The sequence below is a fragment of the Artemia franciscana genome, chromosome 8, assembly GCF_032884065.1.
Source record: "Artemia franciscana chromosome 8, ASM3288406v1, whole genome shotgun sequence".
Lineage (NCBI taxonomy): Eukaryota > Metazoa > Arthropoda > Branchiopoda > Anostraca > Artemiidae > Artemia > Artemia franciscana.
Window position 1 is genome coordinate 23,206,479 of NC_088870.1, and position 22,196 is coordinate 23,228,674.

A 22,196-nucleotide genomic window follows, 5' to 3' on the forward strand; every position below is an offset into this window, starting at 1 on the left:
TTTTTTTTTACTGAATAAATCTGTATCTGAGTAGCATTGGTTCGTGTTATGGTTGTAAACGCTTCGCTCTAAAAGTTAGATTACAGTAAAAAAAAAAATTCAACTTACTCCTTGACTTATTGTTCATTTTACAACATTGCGCAACAACAATTGCTCAGGCGGATTTGAGATACCAATCAATGAATGTACTACTTATTATGGAAATGATTCATTTCCTTTTTTAGATATATATTTTCTTTAATATTTGCTGATATTCTTGAAGACATGTCAACAACCTGATCGTCTTTTGCTTCTCTTTCTGTCTTCCTCAAAGTCGCTGCTAGGATATGTTTGAATACCATTCGTTTAAAACGTGATTGTGCCTCTTTTCAATTATTGTTAGTTTTTCTGTTGAATCACCGCATGAAGCAAGGTTCGGAAAAATATGTCTTTTTGCATTGGCACTCATTCAGATTTGCTCCAAACGAATGTAACATATGGTTCTCATGATCAATAGTTCGAGGAAGCACAGGAGAAAAACATATGTTTGCACTTCCTGTCTGTTGTAAACTTTATTCTTGCTTATATATATATATATATATATATATATATATATATATATATATATATATATATATATATATATATATATATATATATATATATATATATATATATATATATATATATATATATATATATATGTTTACAATATTTTGAATTTATAAAAATTTTCTTGTAACTTCCCGAAGAAAAAAATGACCAGGAAAGTGCTTCAAATTTCTAAGCTTTGTGATGAATAGTCATCGTACTGGTAATTACTTGAGAAAGCTCAGACTACTCAGTAGATTCAGACTAGGGAAAGGTGTACTCAAGAATTGCGTAAAAACTCCAAAAAAACTAACGTTTTCGTGGGAGCTGTCATCAAAAACCTCTCTCTGCATACGAAGAGTTCTTTTTTATGTGTTGAACCCTATATCTTCATTTTAAAACACATAATTAAAATTTTTATTGAAATATTGAGAGAGGTCTGTGCGTTCATCATCTAAGGGAGTATATCGGAGGAAAATATTTTAAATTCTGCCGGGAAGCAAATTGGGCTGGCTCTAGCCAATAATGTAAAACTTGAAATTCTATTTTAAGTCGACTATCTTTAGAATCGTAAAAATATGACTGAAATTAGTAGTGTGTCAATATGGATCGGGTGACGGATCCTCTTTAGATCTGAATATTGTATCGCCATGCCTGCTATGAAGATTGTATAGTACGTATTTAAAAGTAAAAATTTTTGAGCAAAATAATTAACATACTCCCTTATACAAATAACAAAAGGTATGAGGAATTATTTTAACGGTGAATTTTACTAAACGAATATTCCGACTCTATAAGAACCGTCATCAACAAAGCAAATACATAAATTTGAAATTGGTCCTGGCTGAACTTTCTTGAAGCAATGTGTTAGGACTATTTTAGTTTTAATTGTCACGTGTTTTTTTGTTGGTCTAATTTATATTTATCTATTTGTTTTACTGATAACTGTGGGAGGGATCCAATCCTGGGAGTAATCCATCCGGACTTGTACCAGTTAAACATAGGAACGGGGCCGCAATTAGTGTTAAGGAAAGAGTTGAAGAGAGATGGGCGGAATATTTTGAGAATGTGCTAAACCGAGATGCAGTTGCAGGAAAAAGATATAGAGGAAAATGAATTTTTTTGATACCTTGAATGTGAAGGAAGATCTGTTTTTTTTAGGAAGAATTAACGACAGTACTAAAAGGATTACAAAATAATAAGGCTCCAGGTGCTAATAGTGTGTTAAGTGAGTTTCTAAACAATGGTGGCTCTGAGGTTAGAAATAAATTACGGAAGTTTATGAATATGATTTTTGAAAAATGGGAAGTACCGAACGATTATAGGAAAACCTTAATTAGACCACTGTAGGAGAAAGGTGATAAGAGTGAGTGTCGTAATTATCGAGGCATTAGTCTTGTCTCTGTAGGTAGCAAATTACTTAGTAATATGATACTTTTTAGACCCAGAGATGCTGTAGACAAAGTTATAAGAGAACAGTACGGTTTTAGAAAATGTAGAGGATACTTCGACCGAATATTCATTCGTAGGTTAATAATTGAGAAGTGCCCTAGTTGTCAAACACCTTTGGTCCTCAGTTTTAAAGATTATGACCAAGCATTCGATTCTGGTAATAGAAGAGCTTTAGCAAAGGTATTATCCTTACATGGTATACCAGACAAATATATTAAAGTGATTAGTGCTATGTTCGAAAATAACAAGGATAGGAAATGAGGTTAGCAGCTGGTTTTGTATTAAATCAGGAGTTAGCAGGGTTGTTTTCTGTAACCCTTTATATGGATCATTTTGATGGATTTTGTCTTACGGAGCACAGGAAAGGCAATGACAGACCACAGAATCAAATAGGGAGGAAAACTCTCCTGGACTTATATTATGCTGATGATCCTAAAGGTGTAAAGAGGGAGGGTTTGAATAGATTGGGACGGAGGAGGAGTGTGTGAAACTGTGTTGGCCTCAGGCGGCTTGGTGCTGCGGTGAGTTGTTAGTGGTAGTAGTAGTATATGACTGCTCTTAGATATAGATCGGAAATATTCATCTAGTAAAATGTCGCTGTCATAAAATAATTTCGCGTTTGTATTATGCGTTTTGTGTTGTTTGTTTTATGGAAAGACAGCTTGGTCTTCGTCGTTATTTACTTATTGCCTTAGGCATTGAAAGCATTTCCAATCATTGTTTGCTTCATAATTTTTTGTCAGAGAAACAGAAATTGCACCATTATCGGTCCTGCACCATTAGTGTATGCTGTCGCACTATTCATTGGAGACAAGCTCCGTGTGGCCTGATGCCAGCTAATATTTATATTTTTAATACTACTTCTACTACTGCTACTACTAACAACTCACTCCAGCATCAAACCCCCTGATGCTAGCACAGCTGCACACGCTCTTCCTCCAGGCCAATCTATTCATACCTTTACGTTATACCCTAACCCAAGTATATCCTTTAAATCCTTCTTTTGAATCCTTTCTTAAAGTCCCCTCCTACCTCATTCGGGGACGTCTTGCTTTTCGTTTAGCCCCAGATGGATGGCCGAAAAGTGCACTCTTGGCAATATGTCATCTACAAAACGTTTCTAATTCGTCATAGTCTTTCCTTTATTGTAGCTCTAGAAGGCGGGATTTATCTTCATTTTTCATATAACTTAGTGATAGATAGGCAATCAGTCAAACCAGTACCATAAACTATTTTTAGACACTTCTTTTGGAAAGAATTTAACAAATCTTCCTCACCTCTTCGAAGTGCAAACGTCTGAGAGCAATGCTTACTATTGTCATGACCACGGCCTCTGGTATTCAAATCTTAGTTTGTAGACTTATCTCCCTACCTTCCATACTTTTTTTAATTGCAAAATAACACCCTTTGCCTAGGTTGTTCTACTTTATACATCATCACTACGTTCACCTTCACCAACGATACGACCCAGCTAAGTGAAACTATCCACTTGATTGACTTTCTCTTTACCTAACATCGCATCTTCAACTTCATTTATTCCTAGTATAAGTTACTTTAGTCTTCTTAAAATTAATTTTTGAACCTGTTCTTGTGCCATGAGTTCTGAAAACCTCGAGAATTTTGTTCATTTCGTTAACATTTTGTCTAAGACTTAGCAGAAAGTTTAACATTTCCTCTCAGTTTTAAGACCCCTGTGCCAGGGAAAAAATTGTCGATTTTCACCTTTCACCACGGTAACCGAAATGCAGACATTACCAAATCACTAAGAAAAAAGGACAACTGAGAAAGCGGTTGTGTTGCTCTGCAACACAAATATCGGCTTGTAATGTCTCCATCGCATTGAAAATCAATTAACCAAAAAAAGTTAACTCCCCCCCCCCTTAAAAAAGAAAAGTCAAGGACCGTCTCAAAGCCTAAAACGAGCAGAAATATTTGGGTAATGTTTTATTAACGGACTATTTAGGTAGCTAGGAAACAAACTAAGCCTGCCTCTATTTTTCAGAATTGCATCCTGAATCCAAATTTAACATTCATTTTCATCGGAAATGAACTATATATCCACCCCTATGTATTCTAATCCAGGGCACATTCCAATTCAGGGTATATATTTGCACATTAGGGGGGGGGGGAGTAAAGTTCATTTCTGACACAAATTAATGTTAAATTTTGATTCAAGATGCAATTCTGTCTATTGAGGTAAGTTTGAACTTAACCCCCCTCCCCCCCTAATGTGCAAATATATACCCTGAATCAGTATATACAGGGGCGGGGGTAAAGTTTATTCCCGACACAAATGCATGTTACATTTGGATTCAGGATGCAATTCTGACTTTAGAGGCAAGTTTATTTCTTAGCTACCTGAATAGTCCTTTAATATAAACTTTACCCAAATATTCTTGGGTGTTAAAATGAATAGAAATTAAAATGGATAATGATATCAAGCATAAAAATAATAAATACTACTATGGATAAATATATGAAACCTGAAACGAACGGCCCTTGCTTACTTTTTTGCCTTCTATTGTAGTGTGTGCTGGTTGTAAAGATGAACTAAAAGAAGGCCAAGCTTTGATAGCTCTGGACAAACAATGGCACATTTGGTGCTTCAAATGTAATTCTTGTGGTGCACTGCTTCATGGTGAATATATGGGCAAGTAAGTAATTATTGTCTTCATATTTTGGCCTACTTTGTATCCAGTTTATAAATTTTATTTTATTGTTTAGTATCCTGCTATTAATTTCAGTGGCTATTATTATATAGGCTTTTATGGCTATTATTAATATTAATTGCTTGGAATTCTTTTTGACCAAATAGTGGTGTAAATCTGATGCTGGAAAGGACTCTTCAAAAATGGGTTTCTTATTGCTACAAGAAAGGTTTTTATATAATATGGAATTTATATGTTGTGTTTGAAAACGAAATGTGCATCAATAGGTGATAAATAGGGTGATGTCTGGATATAAAGCAAATACGTTCAATTAATTATGTTAACCACTCTACAGGTAGAGGAATTTGAATATTTTTTTGGTCGCCATTTTTGGACTTCTATCACTTAATTTAATTCTTTTTAGGTTTAAATACAACTCTCGATATGCATTCAAGGGACGAAGAACCACATGATGACTCTTATGAGCATAAAAATGCGTAAAAAATGTCAGATAAGCCCAAGGCCGTATCTAGGATTTTCGTTTGGGGTGGGGTTTACAAAAACACAACTTAAAAAAAAAAAAAATACATCAACAGTTTATTTGTAGACTTTTGTTACGTTTTTAAGACTCGAAAAAAATTTTGGGCTAGGGGGCTTAAAAAATGAGGTATTTTTAACTTAAGAAGGAATGATTGGATCATAATGAAATTTCGTATATAGAAGGACCTCGTAACTCAGTTCTCTTATTTCAAATCCCGACCGGATCCAGTGTCATTGGGGGGGGGAATCTTGGAAAACGCTTACAGCAGAGAGATCAGGATGAAATTTGGTGGGAAGAATAAGCACAAGTCCAAGATACGTGACTAACATAACCGGATCAGATCTGGTCTCTTTGGTGGAGTTGGGGGGGGGGAGCTATACGGTAAAATTAGAAAAAATGAGGTATTTGTAGCTTATGAACGGGTGATTAGATCTTTATGAAATTTGATATTTAGTAGGATATTGTGCTTTTGAGCTCTCATTTTAAATCCTGACCAGATCCTTTGACATTTGGGGGAGTTGGAGGGGGAAACCAGAATTCTTGGAAAACGTGAAAATTGAGGTATCTTTGTCTTACGAATGGGTGATCGGATCTTAATGAAACTTGATATATAGAAGGATATTGTGTCTCAGACAATTCGTTTTCAATTCGAATCCAATCTGGGGACATAGGCGGTTTGAGGGGGGTAATAGAAATATTGGAAACCGGAAATCTTGGAAAATGCTTAGAGTGGAGAGATCGAGATGAAACTTGATGGGAAGAATTAGCACAAGTTATAGATATGTGATTGACATAATTGGAACGGATCCTTTGGGGGAGCTGGGAGGATGTTAATTTTTTGAAAAATTAGAAAAATTGAGGTTTTTTTAACTTGGAACGGGTGACCGGATCTTAATGAAATTTGATATTTCGAAAGAACTCATGTCTCAGAGCTCTTAATTCAAATCTCAACCAGATCTGTTGACATTGAGGGAAGTTGGAGGGGAAAACTGGAAATCTTGGGAAACCCTTAGAGTGGAGAAATTGGGATGAAATTTGGTGGATGGAATAAGCAAATGTCGTAGATACGTGATTGAAGTAACCGTACTGGATCTGTTCTCTTTGAGAGAGTTACGGGGTGCTTCTGGACGTGCTAGGACGGTGAAAACTGGTAGGCGTGTCAGGAAGCTGCACAAACTGACTTGATAAAATCAGTTTCCCCGCTTCGATCATCTGAGGGCTGAAGGGAGTGAAAAAATTAGAAAAAATGAGCATTTATAACGTACGAGTGGGTGATCGGATCTTAATGAATTTTGATCTTTAGAAGGACCTCGTCACTCAGAGCTTTTATTGTAAATCCCGACTGGCATTAAGCCTCTGATGTTCTTTTTAAGTCAATCTATTGATTCTTAGAATTTTGCTAAAGGTCATACCATATGAGCTCTTTGCTCGTGGCTCTTCCGGCCTCGTCACAAGTGCCATATGAGCTCTTTGCTCTTGTTTTGGTAGTTTGAGATTCATTTGTTATAAAAATTTTTAAAATATCATATTTTTACCTGACCGAAAAAATAGATATAGAATAACGGGAACCATTTATAAAAAAGAAGTTGAGTTAGTATTCTAAAACTTTGCATTGAAGTTTTACGTTCAAAAACATGTTTTTGGTTCGTTTGCAGGAACAGTTCAAAGCACATTGAATAAAATTGCAGTAAATTTATGTTGAGTTAAATCGGATTTTAGGGTATACATCACAATCATTCATAGTCAAAATGCACAACCATGTATAGTCAAAGTGGATCGTGAAATCCTTTAAAAATTTTAATATTGTTTTATATTTTTTTTTTCTGATGCTGCAATCATGGAGTTTGTTTTCAGGCTATATTTTCTGTGTTGAATCTCTTGATTATGTGAGAATAGCCCTGAATTGATTTGGAATCGTGGTCATTAATTCGTGTTTTATTTACTTTCTCATTCAGTTGCCTTTGTGTGTTGACATTTTCCCAATTATGCCATTGCTCTCATTCTCAACATAACACTTTCGCTTATTATTTTATTAGTTGTCTTTTCAATACCTTTCGTACAAAATAAGAAAGGCTTTCTTAGAATGAGAAAGTCTTTTTCACTCTTTTAGCTTCTATTGATATTGTGCTTTTTCTGTGCTAAATCTCTCAGGAATTTAGATATCTTGTAACTGTTCACTTTTATTAGTATTCAAATTTTATTGTTTTATGGACGTCTTCCCTGTTTAATCCGAGTGACTTACCTTTCGTCTAGCATATTTGGTAGACACTTGGTTTTGAAATATTATTGATGATCTGACCCAAGACCTAAATATTTTGCGCTTTTGAGTTTGTTATCTTCTACCCCCTAGTGAGATTACCCTCCATAATTATGCACATAATATTTCAAAAAGTTTTATTGTTTCTCTTCATATGGAATTTAAATTGAGTGATGGCCTTTGATTTTGCTGTATGAAAAATTGAAAATAGTTGTTTTCGTCTATGCATTTCGTCTTTGGCGTGACTAACGAGCGATTTTAAAAGGAGATTTTCGTTTTAATGGATAGATTAGACTAAGTTTTCACTTATTGGAGTGGAACAAATAGTTTTTTCATGGTTTTTCCCAGCTTTTTTTTTTGATCACTTGTTACATTGTCGATTTTAATGTCGGCGTACTGAGTTAAGAATGCATATCTGATTTTTTATATCTTTTTCATCTTTGAAACGCCAAAAAGTCAAAATGTTGATTATTTTTGAATAGATAATCCGTACCGTTTTCTCACTTAGAAATACTAACGCAATAATTCTAAGTGAATATGGTACATCTGTGGATTTCTCAAATATTGGTGCATTAGTTGAAAAAGGCCAACAGAAGGGTAAAAAATTAAGAAAATTCTGCTTGGACAGTACTCTAAAAATGAATGCTAAAAACTCGTGTTGTTACATCTTTTCTCATGGTTATTAGAATGAATGTTTGAGTATACTAAGCATAAATGTTTTATGGTCAAAAAGAAGATTACGAGGGAAAGAGTTTAAGAAATTTAATCAACCTGATTTGCGTTAATTAAAAAAAATATTTTTTTTTTAGCTGAAAGCGAAGAGCAACATCAAAACCTAACACAAAAAAATTTATTCCGTATATAAGGAGGATTGCCCCCTCTTCTATCCTTGTTCGTAACGCCAAAGCTTGATTTTTCTCCAATTCTTTAAGCACGACTGCTGAAGCACAAGTGCCTTTGAATTGGAATAAGAAACCTTTTTAAAGCACTAAAAAACTTAACTGCAACCAGTGAGGGTGGATGGGGTGATAGCCCCCTCATTAATTTCTGTTTGTTTTAAGCTTTAATTTTGCTCCGTAGCCTTCTTTCAGTCGAAAAAAAAACTTTTTTTTATTATCTAATTTCTAATAGTTTTTCAAATGATACCGATAAATATCCCTCCCCCTCCGTGGAATGTTTTCTACGGAAAATCCCCCCACAAAAGGTTCCACCTATGGAAAGTTTTTGCCGCGCAAATTCGCCCTCGGAAAATTCTTGTCGCGTAAAATCCCCCCGCCATAGGAAAGATCCTGTCTCGTAAAATCCCCCGGACAAGTCTCTCCTCGCTGAAAATTTTCTCCGGACAATTTTCCCTGGGAAAATCTTATTTTCGTTTAAGAAAAGACTTTTTTTTATATTTCTGATCGTTTTTCAATCGGAAGTTTTCCTCGCGGAAAACACCCCCACGGAAATTCTCCTACCCTTCCCCCAAGAAAATAAATACCCTGAGACAATTTTCTCCCCGCTGAAAATTTCAAGCACCAATGCAATAGTAAAGGAGTAGACCTATATATAATAGTAAAGTATAGTAGTAAAGAACTAGACTGCAGTACTCAAGAGGGATTAGACAACAACTCCCCACGATTCGTTCCATATTTAGCTCAAGACTCAATGAGGTTTAGAAAATTTGGTCATTAAAATCTATCATTCGAGACATACCCCTCCTCCTCAATTCGATGAACCCACTGTCCCTCATTCATAAAAGCTATCGTGCACTTATACATCACTGTGTTATGAAGCGAATCAGTTTTGTTAAATGAAGCATTAAAATAAATGTTAGAAACGTTTTTCTGTAACCAGAAGGTAGATACCACCCTGCAGCACGGCTTGTGGACATTGTGCACATTTTGCCACTGAAAATCCCCCAGAGAATTCTCTCCCTACTTAAAATTCTCTCGGAACATTCTCTTCACATGTAAAATTGTGCATTCAAAGAGAAAGTACGACAAATAAAAAGATTTTGTCTATGAATTTCGGGAAATTATCCTCTGTAATATTCCCAGAAAGTATCCTCCTCATGTAAAATTACCCTCGTGGTTAATCCTCAACCGCACCCGAAAATCCTTGCCAAAGGTGCCAGATGTTCCCAAGAAAAAATAATGTAAACGACAGGCAAATTGCATAATTTACAGGTTCTTTCCCCAGCGGCTTTGGAGGTCTATCCCCAGACGGATAGTTATTGGACCTTTCAACTAAGCTGAATCAAATGGTTATCTCAAAATTTCAATCAAATATTTCTGGGGAAAAGCGGATTTGGGAGAAGGGGGAAGCTGCCGCCAATCTTTTTGGCTGCTTAAAAAGGGCACTAGAAATTTTAATTTCCGTACGAATGAGCTTCACTTGATCTTCTAGGACCATTGGTTTGATACGATCACCTCTGGTAAAAAAAGAACAACTCGTATCCGTGATCTTCCTTCTGGCAAAAAAATATAAAATTCCACATTTTTGTAGATATGAGCTCTAAACCTCTTCAGTATGGTTCTGAAAAACGACATTTTGATAACAATTGATAAATAAAAAACAATGGGCTTTTCATGCCGACTCCAAATATATAAAATCTAATAAGTTTGATGTTACCCATGAAAAGCTACGAGCCTGAGAAAATTTGCCTGATTTTCGAAAAAAGGGGAAAACACCCCCAAAAGGTCAAGCGATCCAATGAAAATAACAACATATACCGTTCTGGGCATCATACACATGATTCCAAATGGACAGAATGTTATGAACAAAGCGAGAACAGAAAGAGTTTTTTCAAGGGAAAGCTATTCAAAGTGGAATTTTCGATGAAATTTATATAGAAACTAAGAAGATAAAACGGCTCCCATCGATAAACGCATAATTTGATGAAAAAAATTTGTCCCTAAACCTAAGTGCAAGGAAAAACAGAGATGTTGAGGGTAGTTTTGTAAACCCAATTTATAATAATTTAATACAAAGAGAGCCAACTAACATTTCTTCTCACTATAAACAAAGATTGGTTGGCCGTATTAACCCATATCAGGTCTTTTGTCAGGCAGAATTATAAAAGCTAGGGAAAGAATTCTGGTGCAATGTAATTTCTGAATGTTCTGTCATTTCTTTCGGCTTGACCTCTGTTCCAGTCATTTCTATCTCGATACAGATTACTTCGGTAGGCTGGATTTTGTTTTATATTCAACTTTTTTCCTTCCCTCTTTTTTTGAGTGAGGAGAACTACTTGGCGAAAGATCCTTGCCAAAATATCCGCTTAGTCTTTTTGTTGCTTCTTTTCCACTGGCTGGACATCCCCCTCGTTTAGGTTTCTTGTTTATTCTTGTGTTTATTTTATTCAACACAGGATTATTTTTTTTCTTGTTGTTTTGCAACACGCCACGGGCAAGTTGGTAAGCAGAAAAAACGAATATTCTCCAGTTGAAATGTTAGTTCGGTTACTATTTCACCTTACCTGATGGACTGCAATCGGCTAAGTTTCTCAAAATCCAGGATATATTCGATCATTCTAGAATATACAGGAAATACTATCGCCCTGGCCACAAAAAAGCTGGCTCTCTAAGATTATTATTTAATAACCGTTCTTGAAAAGCATATGTTATTGATCACTTTTATAGGTATTTACGCTTATACTTTTGTGTGCGTTTGTTTTTTTCTAAAAGGGACATATTGAAGAACATCAAACCTTTGGCCTGATAGTCGAGCTTTTTTGGATTCAAAGGGTTGTCTTAATATCAATGTAAAGATATTTGACCTCTGACAATAAAGTTAATAGGGGTTTTACTATTCTTTGCTTTGTTTAACTGGCTCAATTATCCTATTTTAATTGTTATATTATATTTCCAAGGATTCTTTGTCCATAAAGAGATCTATAGGCGATTTAAAAATGAATTATTTGTGATGATAAATGTCTTTGGAGTTTTATAAAGTTGAAGAGTACTTTTACTATTCTTTGCTTTGTTTAACTAGCTCAATTATCCTATTTTAATTGTTATACTATATTTCCAAGGATTCTTTGTCCATAAAGAGATCTATAGGCGATTTAAAAATGAATTATTTGTGATGATAAATGTCTTAGGAGTTTTTGGAAGTTGAAGTGTATCCAAAACTGTCGTGAATTTGCCTGCCTTTTGATTTAGCTCAGTTAAGCAAGTTTTATAGAGAGTTATTAGCACACCTGGCAAGCAGACCGTCTGCATAGGTGCATTTTGCGGCAAAACAATATTCCAAGGTTTTTTTTTGGGTATAGTGATGTGACTTTTGATGCGAATTAAGTCGAATTAGTGTTTGAGAATATATGAATTAATTAATTGTCATTTAGGGCCTCTTTGTCATTCGGAGCCGCAAGTTTTAAACTTGTTATTTAAGAAAAGGTCTTTCAAAAAACAAGATAAATAAAATCAAACGATTAAGATCATACAAATATTTTTTTTTCTTGTGTTCAAAATTACTGCTTTGTGGGGATCCACGTCTTGACTTGTGTCAAGTAAGTAAATGTCTCGATATCAAGCGAGTCTATTGCGCAGTCTTTTGGTTGTAATTTCTATAAATAATTTGACAAAATTATTACAGAGATGGACAACCGTATTGTGAGAAAGACTATCAACTTCGTTTTGGAGTCAAATGTGCATACTGTGACCGTTTCATTTCTGGTAAAGTTCTTCAGGCTGGAGATAATCACCATTTCCACCCTACCTGTGCTCGTTGCTCCAAATGTGGAGATCCTTTTGGTGATGGAGAAGAGATGTATTTGCAAGGTTAGTTGAAGTAGAGAGATCAAAAAATCAGGGTCTACTTCACGGTTGCTGGTTTTTAATCCCTCTTTTTTGCCTAATTGTGTAAATCTATTTAAAATCTGCAGGTTTTGTGTACATTATGGCTAAAAACACATTTTACATAGTTATAACCCTCGTGTTTATGAAAACCAAATTCCTAGTTGTGGATCTAGAAAAATAGGTACTATTTTAATATAGGTTGTTTTCCTTTCATGATTCAAATGTTAACCAGCTAAGACAGAAATGGCAGTCATTAAGTCTTCTAATATAAAATCTGCCATTTAACGATTGGCTGCGTTAGTCTACCGTGTCTCGAAAAGTTGGAAGATTGTCGCTCTATTTTGTGGTTCGAAGACACACAAGATAGTCGCCATATCAAACCCCGCATCCTTCAGCTAGATATCCTACAGACTGTGTTTTCTTTCATTAAAATATGGATAATCTAGAAAATGTGTACTAGTTTATATGTTTCATTCAAGTAATTGTTAGAGCTGCTATTTATAATGTATTTGAAATTTTAGTATGTAGCTTAAGTTTGCATCCTAGTCTTGAATGCCTTTTCCCTTTACAAAGGAATAATTTACCAGGTGAATATGTGCAGAATTTTGCTATTTTTACGTTGTCTATGATAATACTTTATCTTTTTTTTTTTAATTCAAATTCTTGAAACCTAAGGTTTACTGTCTTTTAAGTCAACTAATGTACAAAAACTGCCCCAACCGAATCATATTAAATTCTGTAATTTACGAAATTTTAAAGAAAAAAAAATCTCCATATAAATGGTTTTAAGAATAACTACATTTAAACTTAAAATAAAGTAAGAAAATTCTATATGGGAAGTATATTTTATTCTCTGGACAATGACCTTTGAGTGAAACTTCTTTTCGGTATCTCTTCTTTGATTGCTGTTTTAGATTGTTAGTCCAAGAAAATCTAGGCGACATTGTCCACTCTGGTAACTGATAATACATCGGAGAAAGGGAAAGAAGAAAGAAAGATATACATAGAAGCATGTTCAAGGACTAGCACCAGATCGAAGTGATAACGCATAATAATAGCTCCAAAGGCAAGATGAACAATAGGATATATTTTTCAAGTTTACTAAGAACTTACTTTCTACTTTGTTCTTTCAAGGTATTAAAAGTATGATTTTCATGATCTCGAATGTCAAAAAGCTCTACTATGGGAGTAAGCTGAAGTCCGACTGAACGGTCAGAGTTAACGGTATCCGGAAAATACGTCCATTTCCCAAAATCTTTTTGATATTGGACCCACCAAGTTTTTATTAATGGATAAAATAGTATAGTTGGAAAAAAATCTTTAAATATAAAATAAAAAGATAAGGCAGGCGTATCCACTCATTCTCCTTTTTTAAAGCTGTCTCACTTTAAGCTGACTCTTTGGTTCCATTACGCAATGTTTTCTTAGAATAGTAGATAGAAGAACCTAGAAATACTAAAATAGAACCATTTTATCACGGGTTGGAAAATACTGCCTTCTTTTTTACTAGCCGTTTCTGATTGTGATTTCGGTTGAATTTAGTCATTTGATTATCTGCGTCGGGGATTGAGCCAGATAAAAGGTGTCATATGCCCATCCTAAAATTTAAAGACTAAATAAAAAAGAGACAAGTTTTTTTCGACTGAAAGTAAGGAACAATATTAAAACTTATAACGAACGGGAATTATTCCATATCTAAGGGGAATTGTCCCCTCCTCTATCCCTCACTGGCTACGCTAAGAAATTACGGTGCTTTAAAAAAGCTTCTTATTCTAATTCCACGGTGCTTGTGTTTCAACAGTCTCCTTAATCAATTTGGGGAAAAAGTCAAACTTTGAAAATTTTGAGAGGTTGATAGTTCCATTGTTAAGGTATATTAAATAAAAAAAACAAGTTTTTTTAAAATGAAAGTAAGGAAAAACATTAAAACTTAAAACGAGCAGAAATTACTCCGTATATGAATGGGGCTTTTCCTCCTCAACGCCCCGCTCTTTACGCTAAAGTTTCTTACTTTTTTAAAAATAGAGTTAAGAGAAAGAGTCAAACTTTAGCGTAAAGAGCGAGGCGTTGAGGAGGAAAAGCCCCTTTTATATACGGAGTAATTTCTGTTCGTTTTAAGTTTTAATGTTGCTCCTTACTTTCATTTAAAAATTCTTGTTTTTTTTTTATTTAATTCCTGAACGTTTTTGAATTAATACATTAATAAAAAAATAAACATTAATATTAAACTAAACTAAACATTAATACATTAATAAGAAGTATAGTTAAGAGAAAGAGTCAAACTTAGCCTACTTCGAAATTTGCATATTTTTTTAGTAGCAAACTTACTCCGTATATGAAAGGGGCTTTTCTTCCTCAACGCCCCGCTCTTTACGCTAAAGTATTTTGCTGTTTTAAAAATAGAGTTAAGAGAAAGAGTGAAACTTTAGCGTAAAGAGCGGGGCGTTGATAAGGAAGCAGCCCCTTTCATATACGAAGTAATTTCTGCTCGTTTTAAGTTTTAATGTTGCTCCTTACTTTCATTTAAAAAAAACTTTTTTTTATTTAATGTATTATTTGTTTGTTTAAATTTGTTTGTATTTGTTTAAAATTTTATTTGAAGCTTGTCCGATTTCTATATGTACTAAGCTTGAAACTTTTGGTTTTCTTTTTTTAAGGTTTTCGAATTGTTTTAATCCCTTGTCAAAATATCAAACCATCATTGCAAATTTTCGTTTTTCGGGCCTTCCTACTGACATTATATAACTGTTTGCATTCAAACCTGTAGGCTACGCTTAATCACGTAGCTAATGGATTTTATCTATTTAAAAAAATAAACTATTTTAAAATTTTCAGGTATTTTTCTAGTTTGAATTAGAACATTAAAACTATTCCCCAGACACATTAAATATTTTTGCAGTGTACATAATAACTTTAGCGATTTTGAACTGAACTGGAAATTTTTTTTCTTGGCTTGAATAAAAAGTCATAGCTTATACTAATAAGAAAAGAAATTGGGTAATGATGTTTATATAACAACGATTTCTACTAAGCTTCAAGCTTCTGGTTTTCTTTTTAAAGTTTTTGAACTGTTATAATCCCTTGTTAAAATATATACAAATATTTTTCCAATTACCAGTTTTTTGCTCATTACGCAATTTAATGCCTTTTCATACTGAGGTCTGTTCAAAGATATTTGATTTTGCAATTTAATGTCTTTTCATGCTGTATCTTTTCAAAGATGTTTGGTTATTAAAGTAAGTCCAATTTCTAACAACGATGTCTGCTAAACTTGAAACTTTTGGTTTTCTTTTTTAAAGTTTTTTCTTTAAGCTTTTTGAATTCTTCTAGTCCCTTGTCAAAATAGATATTCATCATTTGTAATAATTGCAAATTTTCGTTTTTATGGCCTTTCCTCTGACATTATATAACTGGTTGCGTTCGAGAACGTTTTCTTTTCAAGTATTTTGGACTGTTGTAATTCCTTTTTAAAATATACACAAATATGTTTGCAGTTACCGGTTTTTTGCTCTTTATGCAATTTAATATCTTCATACTGCAGTTTTTTCAAAGTATTTTATTTTGAAGCTTGATTTTTATATGTACTAAGCTTGAAACTTTTGGTTTCCAAATTGGTTTCCGAAGGTTTTCGAATTATTTTAATCCCTTGTCAAAATATCGAACCATCATTGCAAATTTCCGTTTTTTGGGCCTTCCTACTGACATTATATAACTGGTTGCATTCAAACCTGTACGCTTAATTACGTAACTAGTGGAGTTTATCTAACAAAAAAATAAACTAATTTTAAAATTTTCAGGTATTTTTCTAGTTTGAATTAGAACATTAAAATTGTTCCCCGGGCACCGTAAATATTTTTTCAGTGTACATAATAACTTTAGCGATTCTGAACTAAACTTGAAATTTTTTTCTTGGTTTGAATAAAAAGACTACGTATACTTATAAGAAAAGAAATGCGGTAATGATGTTTTTATAACAACGATTTCAGCTAAGCTTCAAACTTCTGGTTTTCTTTTTTGAGGTTTTTGAATTGTTGTAATCCATTGTTAATATATATACAGATATTTTTGCAATTACCAGTTTTCTGCTCTTTACGCATATTAATGTCTTTACATATGGTGTCTATTCAAAGATATTTGACTGTTACTGCAAGTCCGATTTCTAACGGCGATTTCTACCAGCTTGTATTACGTGTAACTCATTTGGAGTATATAGACATTCATATCTTATTAATCTCTCTAAATATAAAATTCTATTAGAGGTAGGAAAGTCTTTGAAATATAAAATTTTGAAATTGTTGCTTGAATAAAGTATTACATTTTCTTATCAGACAAGGAATCACTAAGCTGGCTTAATCCCAAATTAAAACAGTTTAGTCACCGAAACTTTTTGGCAATATGGCAACTATGTTTTTGCATAATATTACGAATGTCTTTCCTCGTAGGTGCGGCTATTTGGCATCCTCGATGTGGACCAGGTCCGGCTGAAGGTGGAACGGTCCTTAATGGTGGAATAGCGAATGTTTCCCAAATTTCTGAGGTTACGTCAGAGGGCAGAGAGTCAAGAATTAGTTCTTCTGCTGCGAGTGAAATTCAGGTAATCCCTTTTGAAAGACGAAAGAGAAGGGGGGGGGGTGGCAAAGCACATTGTTAAATGTCTAGAGAGGTAGGAAAACTTTTTTTCCAATAACAGTCCTAAAAAAGCAATTGTTGAGCAAAATTACCCAATAAGAGATTTTTTAAAATCTAGAGGGATGTGTGCACAAAATCCCCTCTCCTCTAATTGACGCTACAGCGATTGGAATCTCTTAGTGAAAGGAATACTACATAAAAAGAATTTCATCATTCAGTTTGCTTTATATCTCAAAAACATATCATATTCGATTTAGTACGATACTTCAACCATTAGAAAATACCTATCTCATCTCTGAGTATGATCATCTAAATTGATGTTGTTCAAAGTTTCAAGCTGAATTGGTGACGATTGAGAGCTGGGTAAGCAATTACAGCATAAATTAAATATATATATATATATATATATATATATATATATATATATATATATATATATATATATATCCCGACTTCATTTCGAATGGGAAGTCAATAATAAGAGCCGATCCTTTTTGTTTTCTAGGATTGAATCCCCCGTTTCTCGTAAGGGCTGAACACCTTGCAAGATGATCCTGGCTTTGGAAGCTAGGAATTATCCTGTGATCCACTAGATTTCTCCCCGATCAATCCATTCTTCTCCATTCGCGTCTTACATTAGGCTCAATATTGAACGTATATGCTTGTCTTCTTTTTGTCATTGCCCCAGAAACTCTTAATTATTCCTCTCCAAGCGAATCCACGGTAGAGTAATCAGACTGATAACGTATGCTAAATATCTTACAAATCCGCTTCGACTTTGATAGGAGTGCCTTTACAATGCTTTATATATATTTATAGTACTTCCATTGGAGGGCTTGTTTAGGCCAATATCTGGGAGAATTAAGCCAATGATAGCTATTCATCATAGTGCTCGTTAGGACTATCTAAAGTAGGGAATTCCCCCGCCAAGAAGATCAAAAAGAGGACTTCGATTTATGTATTGTCACCTCCCAGCAGCGGTTATCCCAAAGATCTGTTCTCTTAATTGTTCTAAGAGAAGATGTTATACATATTCAAAATAAGAATAAGTTTGCTAGGACTAGCCGCATTTCTTCTCGTCCGTGAAACCTAATTGAAAAAGAAGGCCCCGTGTACATATCAATTTGGATAAGAAGTCTTACTGTTCATTTAGTTTATTTCAGTTGGGATGTAGGATGGATCATCATAGAAATGTCTTTATTTTTTCATAAGCTGCACCCTAAGAAACTAATGACAGTTTATCGAGCCAGTATTAGTTTTCTGAACCCACGCACCCAGAGTCGTATCCGAAATTTTTTTTTTTCAGAGGGGGATTAAAAAACAATAAATTAAAAAAAATATCAAAATTTGTTTATATTCATTTTGTCACGTTTTTACGAGTCGGACAAAGATTTCGGGGGTGAGGCTTAAACCCCCTAACCCTACCCTCCACCCTGGATACAGCCTTGCACACATCTTAATGACTTAAATGTATAATAAGTTATTTCTGGCAGTCATGTTCTTAGTTGATTTTTCTACTATTTTTAGGCCATCCTTTTCTAAAAGATGCATTTTGTTGAATGCCGTTTTCTTTCCTTGTTGTGAAATGTCTAGGCTTATTAAAAAAGAGTCCTCGCATCCGATTAGAGCAGATTAGGGGGAGAGTAGCAAAGATATGCGATCTAAAGACTGTAATAATAATTTTAGATAGTTTATAATTATCTAATAATGTTAAATAATTGCAGAGATTCTTGTGGAAATAAAGAAACTAGGAAATAAAAATTCAGAAAAAAGCATTGGTTTTTATTAATTCTCCCAAGGCTGATTTCTAAGGAATGACAAACCGTCTAGTATTATAATAAAAGAAAAAATAAGTCGGAACCTCACATCACTGTGATTTCACACAGAAAGGTAAGTTTAGCACCTTTTTTCCAGCAGGCATCATGAGGTATTGTAGCACACGCTGAAACATTCCAATGCAACCGGCAAATGGCTTGCGCAGAGCAATATAGCAGATGAATATTTAAAAGATTGGCATACTCGGGTGTTATTTCTATGACTATATATTGTGTTTTGTTATACCCAACTTGGAACAGCAGTACCTGGCTCAGTCCTAGTATTAGGACAGAGCCAGGGTTTCCCTTCTCTAAGCTGTGTCTCTATTTATTTTGCTTCTTATTTTCAGAATGGCACTGTGTATGACATAGCGTAGCTTTCCTCGATTTTGCTTTTATTTTTCTTATAAAGGCTTTATTTGTTTTGTTGATGCCACATCTATTTTTTGATCCATAAAGTTCCTCCTCGGTAAAAAAATGAAAAAAAAACGAGAAAAAAAATCAAGAAAGAAAAGTTTTTTCGTGTTGTATTCAGAAAGCCCATACCTTATTGTGGTATTCTTCCTAGAATCTGTTTGATTGATGTTTGATGCTTGATAAAATATACCTGAAACTTGGAAGACAGAAGATGAAATCTCAATTGAGTATAGAATAGGAAAATTGCAATGGAAAGTCCAAAAATGATATTTGTAATATACATGGCGATCCCTGTATATTTTGCAGTTTGGTTAACGAACCTCCGAAGAGGTCAGTGCTACTGAATTGGTTTTGGATTAGCACTTTTTACGCTTTTTTTACAGTTTTAAGTGTAAATGAGCCAGAAGTAAAAGTTGTTCTTCTTCCTTTTATCCCATCTACATTTGAAATAACCACCCATATAGTACCACTGCTCAGTATGCTACTACGGGGTTAAATATTTGACTTGTTTCGCAAATTTTTTAAAGTAAAGGTAATTGACTGCTTTTCCTACATATTGGGTAACTGTGCTCAAATTCATCTACATGTTTGAATATATATGGATTCTTTTTGTATTTAAAAATTTTCAGATTTTAAATTTATTCTATATAAATCTATTGATAAATGTACTTTGTTATTTATGTATGGCTGGTTTTTCCCTGTAGTAAATTTTAGTCTTATTTCGACCGTATGCTTTGCTTTATTTTGCTGTATTTAGTTTTATTTTGAGCATCGGCTTTTTCTTTTCAGTTTTCTCGCTCGCGTACCCCCAGCATAAATGGATCCGCATTTAGTCCTTATAGCAGCTATTCCAGAAAGGTTTGTATTATTGATTGCTTTATAGAGATTGATCGTGTAAAATTTGATATATAACACATGTAAAACCATTATCTGAAAAATATAATAGGAAAGTTCCTATTATAATGATCGGGGGAAAGACTCCTATGTATCTTTGATCGGGAAGTAAGCTTTTAGAGAAAATTGAAGAAAACCCAAGTCTTTAAAATCTTTCCGCGCCTTTTTCTCGCTTGACAACTTGTTGTAAAATTAGGCATAGTGAACTGAAAAACGGAAAATTCAGGTAGGGCTGCTTACAGGGTACCGGTTAAGATTTCTTAAATAAACCCCGAATAGTTCTCCTTTTATTTATATGGTACCGTGAATGTCTGAAATCTGGTTAATGTCGGGATTTACTGATGAATGTCCGAAAATCATTTTCTTCTGCTTGGATTCAATTAGCTTTGCGAGTCAGCTTTTTCGGTCTTATGCAAGCTATGATGGTAAGAGTTAAAGTTAGGTTAAATTGTGCTTAGTTTAGGCTAGGTTAAATTTGGTTATAGACATGAGAAATGGGTTGAAAACTTTAGCTAACCTAACCAAACATATTCTAAAGTAATCTGTCATCATCAAACCTTGCATTAAATTGATAAAGTTGACTGGCAGTGCTGACTAAATCCAAGGAGAAAAAAAAGGTATAAAGGTATTTCGGACATTCAACTGTCAATGTTAAAATTTTTGGAATTTGAATTCTTAGTATGTGAAAAGTGTCAGGTCTGAATTTCTGTTTTTAAATTTTTATATATACAGTAGGAACTGCTACCATCTCAAACGGTAATCGCATAAGCTTGGCCTAAAAATGTTCTTTCTGATATTTAACACCTACCGGCACCCCAAAAAGGAAATCGTCTATGTGTATATACGTCTAAACCTGTATGTCCTTATTCCGCTTATGTGAAAATTTTCGAAGTTGTTCTATTTCCTCAGGTAATTGTAGAGATTAAAAGTAAAAAATACAGCACTGAACTATACAGTCCTTACCGGTGGTGCTGATGACTGTTTCTTCACCCTCCAGCAAGGTGGTTGAAGGTCAGCCATCCTGTCCTATTACTCACCCTTCCTGTACCTTACTTGGATTTCTCCAGGTACCCATTTAGAGCTGGGTTGACTCTGTGTGGTTTGTTTAAATTTACCTTTCCTAGGCATGATAAAACCTAGAACATTACAACGTCCTGTTTTTGTAACAAGATGTTCTTTTGGTTGTATTATAACATGTGAATCATCGAGACTATTAACTTTAACAACAGTGTTTTTACTGAAATAACAGCATGTAATTTTTTTCCCTGTCACGTATCATAGCTCATAAATCTCTAGGATAAATGCCAATTTCGGCTTTTTGAACTAGACAGTAGACATATAAAATTTCTCTAACATTCCAAGAGTCAGAAATTATGACATACGGATAGTTAAAAATTGAATTAACTGGTTACCTCTTTGAGTAGGAGGATGAGGTCAATTTAAAGTTATTGAGGAGCGTGTCGACAGAATTGAAATGTTTACCTTAATCCGTCTTTTGATAATAGGTGAAACTACTGCTGCTTATGGATATTTTGGATTAGTTCGTCTATTTCTTTATCATTTTCAGTGATTTCAAGATTTTCAGAATAGATTTTTTTTTGCTGTAAATTCTGAGAAAACTTCAGTTTTTGTTAAGGAAGATCGATTTTCAGTATTAACAGAATTGTTGCGGAAAAATTACTTACCGAATTAAAAGTTTCTATTTCTCAGAAACGTTGTATCGGAACTTCGTTTCCTCCACTGTACACTTGAGCGTGACGTACCAAACTATGTTGCTTGTTTATTGTTTTTTAATGAGCACTGAGCACCGCGACATCAGTCTCGAATTTCAGCCCTTTTCCGGTGTCCCTGGTGATCCAGGATATGAAACTTTTCATAACAATCGTGAATAAGAATTTAGAATTAAGACCAAAATTTCAAATGATTATAAATGTTAGATTATTTGTTTGAAATTTTTCGTCCCTAAAATTTCGGTACCTGTGGCAAGTGTCTCCTCGGATCAAGCTATATATCGACAATCATATGCAGCTAACATATATTGAAATCACTTGCAATTTATCGCTCTTTAAGGCTAGGAATTGCCCTACATTGGAAACCACATTTAATAAAATTATTATCCAGTTAGTATTTCACTTTCTTATACACTTCACGCATCATGGCGGCTAGTCTAAAATCAGTTTTCCCTGGTAC

The 22,196-nt window shown here is 34.1% G+C and overlaps 1 protein-coding gene across 12 annotated transcripts in view; it reads left to right on the plus strand.

Annotated features, from left to right (window-relative positions):
• Positions 1–22,196, plus strand: part of LOC136030154 (actin-binding LIM protein 2-like) — a 123,972-nt gene that overhangs the window by 63,960 nt on the left and 37,816 nt on the right. For 10 of the 12 annotated variants that reach the window (XR_010618199.1, XR_010618200.1, XR_010618201.1 and 7 more), the window contains exons 5-8: positions 4,550–4,676; positions 12,050–12,234; positions 16,695–16,846; positions 19,902–19,970. Coding sequence is in view for 9 of the 12 variants with exons in the window: in XM_065708868.1 (XP_065564940.1) it covers positions 4,550–4,676; positions 12,050–12,234; positions 16,695–16,846; positions 19,902–19,970 (533 nt within the window). In the remaining 3 variants the exon portion in view is untranslated. The remainder of the gene's footprint in view (positions 1–4,549; positions 4,677–12,049; positions 12,235–16,694; positions 16,847–19,901; positions 19,971–22,196) is intronic. The other 2 variants (XM_065708871.1, XM_065708864.1) reach the window with 1 other exon arrangement.